The sequence below is a fragment of the Salvelinus alpinus genome, chromosome 7 (assembly GCF_045679555.1).
Source record: "Salvelinus alpinus chromosome 7, SLU_Salpinus.1, whole genome shotgun sequence".
Taxonomy (NCBI): Eukaryota; Metazoa; Chordata; class Actinopteri; order Salmoniformes; family Salmonidae; genus Salvelinus; species Salvelinus alpinus.
The window spans coordinates 27,915,227-27,927,364 of NC_092092.1; the positions used below are offsets into that span (position 1 = coordinate 27,915,227).

At 41.1% G+C, this 12,138-nt stretch overlaps 1 protein-coding gene across 2 annotated transcripts; it reads left to right on the plus strand.

Annotated features, from left to right (window-relative positions):
• Positions 1-646: 646 nt before the first annotated feature.
• lcmt1 (leucine carboxyl methyltransferase 1) lies at positions 647-10,525 on the plus strand. Of its 2 annotated transcripts, none has more exons than XM_071409717.1 (11): positions 647-873; positions 5,291-5,382; positions 5,486-5,607; positions 5,701-5,777; positions 6,002-6,063; positions 6,174-6,276; positions 7,042-7,162; positions 7,271-7,372; positions 7,889-7,980; positions 9,570-9,667; positions 9,799-10,525. In XM_071409717.1, exons 1-11 carry the CDS (start codon positions 815-817, stop codon positions 9,819-9,821), a joined length of 951 nt encoding a protein of 316 aa, XP_071265818.1. In that variant the 5' UTR covers positions 647-814; the 3' UTR covers positions 9,822-10,525. The 2 variants fall into 2 exon arrangements, with proteins under 2 accessions (XP_071265818.1, XP_071265817.1); XM_071409716.1 differs by lacking the exon at positions 647-873 and adding an exon at positions 4,550-4,979.
• The last annotated feature ends 1,613 nt before the right edge of the window (positions 10,526-12,138 follow it).

Consider the following 12,138-nt stretch of genomic DNA (forward strand, 5'->3'; position numbering starts at 1 on the left):
GCTCTAATTCGGATCTTAGGGCTATTTTTTGAGCATAATCTCGTTCTTTCATCAATTTCCAGATTTCTCCATTTAGCCAAGGAAGAGTGCTCTTTTGGATTTGATTTTCTTTAGAAACCATTTATTGTAGTCTGGATTGTGGATAGAAAAACCTGACTATCAGCTTCCACGTCTGTATAGGACAAGAGATCATTCCAGTTAATTCCCTTAATTGCGTTTTCAAAATAGTTTAATTCACTCTTAGGTATTCTTAGTTGATCTGGCTTTCTAACAGTAGAGAGGTTAAACCTACTCTTAGACAGCTTTCTGGCTATAAGTGTCAGATTATGATCAGATAGCCCAGTAACCATATTGAATGATTTAGTCACTCTGTCTCTGGTTAATTACTGAACACCAAATCAATCTGTGTTTTAAAGCAACAAGTCACCCTGGTTGGCCCTTTATTAACTAGCTGTGTAAAGTCAAAGGTATTAGTGATCCGTTTGAGGGTTTTCCTACAAGACTTGTCTTCATAATTAATATTAAAATCTCCCATTAAGATTACCTCTTCCCCAAAATCACATTCCCTAAACATGTTATTAAACTGATCAAAAAACACTTTTGGTGGAAGGTGGCCTATACATTCCAATAAGGGTAAAAGACATTTGGGGAGACAGTGTAACGTTCAGGCCAATACATTCTAGTTCATTATCACATGACCACTTAATTTGTTTACATCGGATATGTTCTTTAATGTAAATCATCACACCCCCTCCTCTTCCTTCAATCCTGTCTCTCCTGAAAACATTGTAGCCGGGCACAATCAAAGCAGCATATGGAGAGGTTTTATGGAGCCATGTCTCTGAGAGGCAGAGGAATTCAAGGTTGGAGTCTGTGAGTAGATGTTGAATTTGATCACTTTTTGGAATGACACTACGAATGTTCAAGTGCCCCCCTAGTAGTCCCTTGGGCTTAGCTTGTGGGTCCCAGATGACTCGAGAGTGATTGACACTTTGAAAAAAGTAAAACATTTCTGTTTTCTGATGGCTGGGTTTAGGCCGTTTTGTTTCGTTTTGATTAGGGGCAGTTCGGTAGCGCAATTAACAATCCCTCCCGCCTGCACTGGGTGCGGGGAACTAATTAAAACAGCTTGCGTACCAGAAGCAAAGTCAGGGATCGCATATAGCGACTTGGGTATGTTTGAAGAGTCAAAATCTATCCTGGAGCCGGGTGAGTCGAGAGAAACCATGGGACCATAGCACTCACCCACTTCCACAGCGGCGACGATCAGTGGACGAGGCCATCCACTGCTTTCCACTCCGGTGAGTATCGCTGGCTCGGTGATGTTAGGCCCAGGATTGAGTTGCACATCCCCGGAGAGTAGGAGGGTAGTGAACAGGTAGTTTCCGATAAATGTTGGACTTGTGTTTGTTACGCCGAAGCTGTTCAGTGGAATAGGGAGCGAGGTAGACTTGGCCATTATTCAGAACATTATGGTATGCTGTGTACTGTCCGCTCCCGTGGAACGATGAACCAATGTGTTTGGTGTTGATATTCTCTGGTAGTAGACTGATTGTGTCATCCCAGCAAGGACGCACTGAGATTATCAGTAGAGCACCTACATAACTGACAATCATGGCAAAGTACTGGAGATAAAACACATAATTGAGCTTTAACTCTTTGCATGAGTTACTTAGCTGGGGTCGGCGTACACCTGATGTTTTAGATATTATAACAGCATTCGTATGAGAAGCGGCACCTGCCGCACCACCCTGTCTTCCGTCCGCCATTATCCTGTTAATTGAAGTTCTGCCTTCCAGTTACTGGCCCCAAACTCTAACCAGTAGGCTACCTGCCGCCAATGTGTAGCATTGGGGAAAGTATTGGTATGTGTTAATTGTAGGGGTGGCTATGGGGCTGGGGATCAGAAATGTCCCATGTGAAAGAGTCAGATGAAGGTTTCCAGGGTTAGAGGAGTGCAGAAATTGTCATATGCTGAGGCAGTGAAGAAAGTAGAGGAAGATGGGTCAAGGGGGAGGGATCCTGAGAGGAGTGGTGTGAGTAGTAGATCTGTACCAGTACAGAGAGACAGGCCAACAAGTGATATATGTGTCAGTAAGATTGGATTTTTAGCATTGATAGCAATGGTTATCAACTGTACTGCAGGGATGGAACTTAAGTCGCAGAAAATTGAGGTTGTGGTGGCAGCTGCAGAGAGGTATTTGGGTGTGCGAGATTTGACATCAGAAGAGTCAAATCAAATAAATGTGTATTTGTCACATGCGCCGAAAACAACAGGTGTAGACCTTACAGTGAAATGCTTACTTACAAGCCCTTAACCAACAATGCAGTTTTAAGAAAATACCCCCCCAAATAAATAAGAGATAAGAATAACAAATAATTAAAGAGCAGCAGTAAATAACAATAGCAGGGCTATATACAGGGTGTACCGGTACAGAGTCAATGTGCGGGGCACCGGTGTCAAGGTAATTGAGGTAGTATGTACATGTAGGTAGTGTTATTAAAGTGACTATGCATAAATAATAACAGAGAGTAGCATCAGCGTAGAAAGGGGGGGGGGTGCAAACAGTCTGGGTAGCCATTTGATTAGATGTTCAGGAGTCTTATGGCTTGGGGGTAGAAGTTGTTTAGAAGCCTCTTGGACCTAGACTTGGTGCTCCAATACCACTTGCCATGTGGTAGCAGAGAGAACAGTCTATGACTAGGGTGACTGGAGACTTTGAACATTTTTAGGGCCTTCTTCTGACACCGCCTGGTATAGAGGTCCTGGACGGCAGGAAACTTGGCCCCAGTGATGTACTGGGCCGTTCGCACTACCCTCGGTGGTGCCTTGCGGTCGAAGGCCGAGCAGTTGCCATACCAGGCCGTGATGCAACCCGTCAGGATGCTCTCGATGGTGCAGCTGTAAAACCTTTTGAGGATCTGAGGACCCATGCCAAATCTTTTCAGTCTCCTGAGGGGAATAGGTTTTGTCATGCCCTCTTCATGACTCTCTTGGTGTGGTTGGACCATGTTAGTTTGTTGGTGATGTGGACGCGAAGGAACTTGAAGCTTTCAACCTGCTCCACTACAGCGCCGTCGATGAGAATGGGGGTGTGCTCGGTCCTCCTTTTCCTGTAGTCCACAATCATCTCCTTTGTCTTGATCACGTTGAGGGAGAGGTTGTTGTCCTGGCACCACACGGTCAGGTCTCTGACCTCCTCCCTATAGGCTGTCTCATCATTGTCGGTGATCAGGCCTAGCACTGTTGTGTCATCGGCAAACTTAATGATGGTGTTGGAGTCGTGGCCGTGCAGTCATGAGTGAACAGGGAGTACAGGAGGGGACTGAGCACGCACCCTTGAGAGGCCCCTGTGTTAAGGATCAGCGTGGCGGATGTGTTGCTACCTGCCCTTACCACCTGGGGGCGGCCCGTCAGGAATTCCAGGATCCAGTTGCAGAGGGAGGTGTTTAGTCCCAGGGTCCTTAGCTTAGCGATGAGATTGGTGTTGAACTCTGAGCTGTAGTCAATGAATAGCATTCTGACATAGGTGTTCCTTTTATCTTGGTGTGAAAGGGCAGTGTGGAGTGCAATAGAGATTGCATCATCTGTGGATCTGTTGGGGCGGTATGCAAATTGGAGTGGGTGTAGGGTTTCTGGGATAATAGTGTTGGTGTGAGTCATGACCAGCCTTTCAAAGCATTTCATGGCTACAGAGGTTGTAGTCGTTTAGGCGGGTTACCTTAGTGTTCTTGGGCACAAGTGAGCATAAAGTTATTTGGCTCATCTGGTAGGCTCGTGTCACTGGGCAGCTCTTGGCTGTGCTTCCCTTTGTAGTCTAATAGTTTCCAAGCCCTGCCACACCTGACGAGCGTCGGAGCCAGTTTAGTACGATTCGATCTTAGTCCTGTATTGACGCTTTGCCTGTTTGATGGTTCGTCGGAGGGCATAGCGTGATTTCTTATAAGCTTACGGGTTAGAGTCCCGCTCCTGGAAAGCGGCAGCTCTACCCTTTAGTTCAGTGCGAATGCTGCATGTAATCCATGGCTTCTGGTTGGGGTATGTACGTACAGCCACTGTGGGGACGACGTCATCGATGCACTTATTGATGTGGTGTACTCCTCAGTGCCATCGGAATAATCCAGGAACATATTCCAGTCTGTGCTAGCCAAACAGTCCTGTAGCTTAGCATCTGCTTCATCTGACCACTTTTTTATAGACCGAGTCACTTGTGCTTCCTGCTTTAATTTGTGCTTGTAAGCAGGAATCAGGAGTATAGTATTATGGTCAGATTTGCCAAATGGAGGGCGAGGGAAAGCTTTGGGGGGTGTTAAGTGGTGGTGTCCCATCCTTTCAAGTTGTTGGCCTGAAGTAGGACTAAATATATTTAAATAGTGGATTAGGGTGGTATTATTTTTGTGAGTGTAGTGTTAGATGGTAGGTTATTTGTTTATTTATTTATTTTCAAGCAAGGTATAAAGGAGTTGTACTCCAGTGTAGTAGGTGGCGGTAATGCAACATTTATAGGATGCCAACCGCTCTTAAACCTCATCGAAGAAGAACACATACATTGTAGGCACCGGATGTTGAAGACTGGCAAGCTCCTTCAGCCGAGCAGTGGTAGCTAAATAATGCCAATTTAACCGAATTTCTTGCGTATGTTATGTGACAGTAGTTAAATGATTTAACTGCTTCTCATATCAATTCGTCCATCTACTATAGAGTTTGGCCAACTGGCTTGTCAAGTTGTTTTGCCCGGCAGCAAAGCTACGGTCAAAGTTATACAGTGTTAGCAACTAGCTTACGTTAGCCACATTGGAACAGCTGATGCATTTGGTGTTGCAGAGAATACCGTTTTTTTTAATTTTTAATATTAACAACAGGGACTTTTGTATGAGGTGTGAAACTGTTAGATGGCTGCCCGACAACCCTTCACAGATTTAGACACTGCCGACGAAGCAGTGAGGTCGACTTGTGACGATGCAACGACATGCAAAAGGTAGCTAGCTAGCTAGATTCATAACATGTACAAGCTGCTGCTTAACTAGGTGATCCGAATTGCGACATTGTTGCTGTGCGTTTGCAACACGTTAATTGCCTCCCCCAGTTGTAGCCACCTGCTTACCATCAACATGAAAAGTGTATCTATTGAACCACATAGTGGTGGAATAAATAATCAGCTTGCCATTAGTATTTATTCAGATTTTACACAGTAAATGACACAATAAGACTTATTTCATACATGGGAGTGTAGTATTTTTTTTATACTGCGTTTGGACATGCAATACTTACCATTTGTTTGATTTTCAGATATGCAACCAGTAAAGGCTACTGGACGGACCCCTATGTCCAGTATTTTGTGAGGTCGGTAGGGGAACGAAAAGCTCCAGAAATTAACAGAGGCAAGTCAATGTAGGCCAGAGACAAAAACACATTTATTTACTTTTCGGTGTGAAAAAGGCTTGCTTAATACTGTATTACTAAATCTTTGTTGTCTTCTGTTAGGCTACTATGCCCGCGTGCAGGGAATGAACTACCTCCTGGATGCCTTCCTCAGGAAAACAAAGTGTGACTGTCAGATAGTGAACCTGGGGGCAGGGCTGGACACCACTTTCTGGAGGCTAAAGGTACAGTCTAATAATCCCATTAAAGAGTACAATTCATGCTTGGTCTTGGTTTTTACTTGCTTTGTCTTTCATTTGTCATTTGTATGTTTTTAGGATGAAAACCTCATGCCTAGAAAATATTTTGAAGTTGACTTTCCAATGATTGCTGCCAGGAAAATACACAACATAAAGTAAGACGTTCTTCTTTTTCTCTTTTAGAATAATTCATATACATCAGTTTTTGGTTTAATTTGTTTTGATGTCACTGTGGTCTCAGTAATGTCAGAAATTGACCTGTAGAGGGAAGCAGATCCTGTCTATAAACACTTTGGAAATAGTCTGTCCAGCTACACTTGTAGTGTGATAATCTGTTAATAAGAAACAGTAGTTATAATGTTGTGAACCTTCTCTTCAGGACAAAACCACCACTGTCAAAACCTCTCATTGAGACCCACTCCACAGACTCACTATTACTAGGTAATGAAGTAAAATACATTGGCTGATCCAAATCAACATAATTGTATGTAATTGTCTCTTGTGGTAACATTTGATATTCACCTAGTCTTCATTTGTATTGTCTGTTTCAGATGGCCACAGTCTAGACTCAGACAGGTACTGCATCATCGGTGCTGACCTCAGGGACATCCCAGGCCTAGATGACAAACTGAAGAAGTTCCACCTCAACCCAGAGTCAGTGAAAATAACATTATATTGAACATGTTTGGCCTAGCATTCACCATGGCACTATTTTTATTTAATTTTGTTGGACAGCTTTGCAAGAGTCTAGCCATTTGAGGTAGCAGTATCCAACCTTATCAGTGGATCACCAGTTTTGCTGTAGGTCTACAGTAGGATGTTTGGCATGCTATTGATGTCTTGGGCTGACAGTGTTCTTTCCCTGTACCTAACTCGTATTTATGGTCTTGGCCAGACGTGGCTGAGTGTTTGGCAGTCAGTTCCCGATGACAACGATCATACACTTGGGTGCTCTTTGATTTTCCATACTTTCCACCTGTGTGTCAAAGAGCCCTATCTCCTTTGATCTCAGCCTATAAGACTTGGAAAAGCCGCCATAGTCACTGGCCCAGTGTCAACCAAGGGTTCTTTTTTTTGTTGAGCTTACTGTTTTAGTGCATGTATTAACGTCTTCCTGTGAGGTCTGGTCTACCAGCCAAGCCTCAATGACGTTAGAAATTTTTTTTTTGTGGATTCAAGTGTCTTCTAAAACGTCTGCCACTTGTGCCAAAGGCTCTGTGGATGTGGTGTTTTATGTCACAGATTCTGACATTCAAGGGAGAAATTAAGCAGATGTAACAAAGGTGAAATAGACAACATTTATTTGCATGTAGGATGCATCCCATACATAAAATGTATACCTTTTTTTTTACATGCAGAACTGATTAGGAATCCTCTGGCTTTTTCTAACTTGGGGATGTTTTGTTTGTCTCCTTCTAGGTTGCCTACGTTGTTCCTGTCAGAGTGTGTGCTGGTCTACATGACTCCAGATCAGTCATCCAAGCTGGTGAACTGGGCCTCAGTCACCTTCCACACAGCCATGTTCGTCAACTATGAGCAGGTAAAGGATGAACAAGATCAGACTCTGAACTATGGTGAGATAGAATGCCTCTGCTGATTCCATCTATATTGCTGAACGTCTAGGCTAATTGTTTCTCTCTCTTTCTAGGTGAACATGCTGGATCGTTTTGGCCAGGTGATGATTGAGAATCTGCAGCGTCGTCAGTGTAATCTGGCAGGAGTGGAGGTGTGTCAGTCACTGGAATCGCAGGTACAGCACCCTCAACCGTACAGCAACTTTACAACAACACTTTAAAACACCTTTGTATTAGATCAGAAGTGACGTTACAGAATTAGCTAAATAAATCTGAAGGCAGCAGTGATTATGGAGCACAGTTAGATAAGGTTCACTTTGTGACGCAAACACTGTGTATACATGCTGAGTGGGTGCCTTCCAGGCCTGCATAGAGCAACACTGTTGTGATTAGAAGACCACAATTCTGTATTTACAGCACCTGTGTCAGTCTCCAGATCTCTGTCTGTGGAACCAAACTTAAGGTCTCAGGGCCGAAGACTTATGAGGTCACTTGGTCAAGAGTTTTGGTTCATTTTGAAAGTTTCACAGTCAGTATGACTTAAATCCGTTGCTTGTAAATATTCAGCATTGAAACTTGATCAAATGTCACCCCAAACATATAGGTACTCAATCATGACAATTGAACAACAAATCCCAAGTGTTGATTTTGTGCAAGACATGTCCTGAACTGAAACATGCTTGCATTTGTAGAAGGAGCGCTTCCTAAAGACGGGCTGGGAGAATGCAGATGCTCTGGACATGATGACTGTGTACAGTGTTATACCTCAGGATGATGTGGCAAGGTAAGACACTTAAGTGTTAATGCTATCGAAGCCAGTGTTTGGAGGATATATTGGCACGGGTGTTGTTAGTCGAGGGCCTTCAAACCGTGCCAATATATCCTCCAAACACTGGCTTCGAGGACATTATCCCATTTATACAACAATATTTTAATAAAAAAAATTATTTTGATAAATTGATTTATACAATTTCATCCTTCCACAAGAGTCACTTTTATAATGTTTACATAGTTTGCATTACTCATCTCATGTGTATATACTGTATTCTATTCTACTGTATTTTAGTCTGCCGCTCCTACATTACTCATCCAAATATTTATATATTCTTAATTCCATTCCTTTAGATTTGTGTGTATTGTTGTGAAATGGTTAGATATTACTGCAGTGTTGGAGCTAGAAACAAGCATTTTGCTACAACCGCAATAACATCTACTAAACATGTGTATGTGACCAATAACATCTGCTAAACATGTGTATGTGACCAATAACATCTGCTAAACATGTGTATGTGACCAATAACATCTGCTAAACATGTGTATGTGACCAATAACATCTGCTAAACATGTGTATGTGACCAATAACATCTGCTAAACATGTGTATGTGACCAATAACATCTGCTAAACATGTGTATGTGACCAATACAATGTTATTTTATTTATATAGTCCCGAAACAAATATAGGGTTGCTACCCAATCTGACTGGTCGTTCGTTCTATTGGGTCGGTTGCCAGAGACACGACCCAGTCGTTCGTTCTAAATGTTCCATTGCTATACCTGCTGGCAACTTTCTTATCCCTTGCTGGCTAACTTAGTTACGTCAAACCGTGCAGACAGAATAACAACAGTAGCTGCATTTGTTTAAGCTGTTTTCTAGTGACATTTACTTGGATACATCCATAACAATGAGCTAATGAGGCACGATTTTACCTGGCATAGAAAATGTGCTCTCTTGTCAGGACACTGTTCAGAGTACACAGCTAACACAACTTCAAACTGAAGCAGGAAAGACTGCAAACTAGCTGCACTTCGTTTCGTTTGACCTTTTTCCGATTGTATATTCTTTGTATATATATCCATAAAAATGATGCCAGCTGATTAATGATTTAGACTGGCTGAGAAACACTGCCTGCCTCTCGTTCCGACCCCTACACATTCATTACTATGGGACAGTTGGAAATCGAAATTTGAACATTTTGGAGAGACAGACAGCAAGGTTTATACAAATCTCCGCTGTTGAAAACTAAATGTTAGTCTAAAAGAAATGTGAGATAATTTCTAGATTTTTATAGTGGAGAGCAAGTTTATAACTTCCCTGGCTGGGCTGATGAGAGTCGATTGCGCAGTCAGATGGAACAGAGTAAATAGGCATTTTAACGTCAAAGATTCAGCCGGTGGTAACTTGTGGAATAGACACCGGCTGGAATGTGCTTTTAACCAATCATCATTCAGGATTAGACCCACCTGTTGTATAAAGTCTGTTCAATACATTAGGCATCATGTTATTTTTCCGTTGTCAGTTTCACATTGTTTAGCTCAATTTTTTTTTTTTGTTAAATTCTTTATTTCGTTTCTCCATCTTTTTTTTAATACAGAATAGAGCGTCTGGAATTTCTGGATGAGAAGGAACTTCTGCAGCAGCTCCTCCAACATTACAGTATCTGCTGGGCCACCAAGGACAAGCTCAAGCTAGGTACATATGGGTTAGAGTACTGTCACAAAGTTCCTTTTTAAGTCTTTACATTTGGATACAGAACATTGTTTTTAATTTATATCACTGTTCTTTATAAGATCACCAATGACACTATCGTCTGCTTGTTCCAGGACTCTCACAAGTTGCTTTCTGAACCTGGACTGGACCGTCTGTCTTAAGCCTGTTTCTCTGTGCCATGATCAACACCACCATGTAAGGAAGAAGGAACCCGTTAACATCAGACTCCAGTCCTGTCTGTCTTTGTTTCAAATAAAGTGTGGGAAACTTCTGGCATCAGCAGAATTCTACTTAATGTGTTTCCTTTGCATCCCATAAGTGCACCCACTGTCTCCCAGCATGTTTTTGTGAAAGAAAATAATTGTGCTGGAAGTGTGATATGAATGACAAGACACTGGAAAGAACAGTATCCCTAGACTTCATTTCATTGTTTCTAATGTACCTTCAGACAACATTGAGCAGGTTTGCTGGATGTTGGAGAAAGTACAAGCCAGGTACCGGTCAAGTTTTTAATGTGCCATTGCTGTTTTGTGAACTAAAGTGTTTATGTATTAAGACAATAGAAATGTTTTGCCAAGACCGATAGTTTCGTACAAATAGAAATGGAAAGTTAATACATCGAATGCACTTAAAGATTTCTTTGATTCAATTAGGAAATTGCTGGATTTGCAATAGATACATTTGCATGTAATAAGGATTCTAGTCTGAAAGAAATAGGAGTGGCATTTTCAATCAGAGCAAACTAATTTCAAGTCCTTGCAGGTGATACAACAGTACCAATGACACGACAATGCAGGTCTATAGAGGTTGAATAAAGCTGTTAATGTGTGTGTTTGAAAACCTGATCTCCATTTCATTACCTATGGTCAACAGACGGTGCATTAGATGCCATGAAAGTCAATGTCATTTCCACATGGAAAACACATTGAATAATTTGAGTCACCCTCTGAGACCCCTATGTCCTTCTAGTCAGATCCTGTGTTTTACAGAGAAACATTTACCCAATATGACCTTGTGTGGTATGGATACAGATAGCAGCACTAGAGCACTGAAGACATAGTGATGTTAGAGAGATGTTTATAACACATATACAGTGTCTAGTTAGTCTACACACCCCTTGCAGTCTTCACATTTTGCTGCCTTAAAATGTAACCCCAAAAATTGATTCAATTACTTACTTTTTTTCCTCCCTATGTACTCAACCTACAAATTATAGAACATTTTCAAAATGACTTGTAAATAAATAAAAATTAGGGTGACCAATAGTGGGGTTTGAACATTTTTACACCCTTCATAGAGATGAGCAATAATCACTGCATAAAATAACTCAAATATTGAGCTTTATTGAATGCTCATAATATTGGGAAATTATTTTATACTAATATAATTGCTCAGAGAACGAGATTTTGTTTAACAAGTTATAAAAAAAAAAATCCTCAAAGGTAGGGGGTCAAAATTATAAAAGTAGTTAAAGTTCAGTATTTGGTCCCATATTCCTATCGCACAACAACTACAAGCTTGTGACTCTACAAACTTGGATGCATTTGCAGTTAGTTATGGTTTTTCAGCTTATTTTGTGCCCAATATAAATAAATGTTAAGTCATTTATTGTCACTTTTTTATAAATAAGAATAGAATATGTTTCTAAACACACATCAATGTGGATGCTAACATGATTACGGATAATCCTGAAAAATTGTGAATGATGAGTAAGAAAGAGGTCAAAGATCATATCCCCAAGACATGTTAAACTCTCACAATTACCAATAACGGGAGGTTAGCATGGGGGTATGATCTTTGAACTCTGTAACACAACCAAAACGAACTGCAAATGCATCCAACAAGCTTAGTGTCACAAGTTTGTATTTATTGCATGCAACGAATATGGGACCAAATACGTTATTTATAAAACATCTTTAGGGATGTCAATCATTTGAACCCCTACCTCTTCGGGAGAAAAAATATATTACTTGAGCAATTGTATTAGTATAACATCATATAATTTCACAAAATTGTTATCATACAATATCTCAGTATTTGAATTATTTATTTTATCGAGTCATTATTGCTCATCTTTATCAAGGGTGTTATTAATTTCGGACTCCACTATATTCATTGTTTTTGTCAAAATTGCTCAAGCTCAGCAAATTTTGTTGGTCATTGAAGGACAGCAATATTAAAATCTTGTCCTTGATTCGCACACTGATTTATGTCAGGACAGAGACTGGAACATTCAGGAACACAACACCTATTGGAAAGCCATCTGGTGTGTCTTTGGCATTCAAATATGTGTAATTGTCCCGCAAAAAAAAAAGATTCAGAAGACTGAGGCAGGGTTTCTTCAAACGTTTTATCTGGGCTTTGCTCCTTTCATATTTATTTTAATCTTGACAAACTCCCCAGTCCCTGCCGATGGCAAAAATACCCATAACATGATGCTGCCATCACAATAC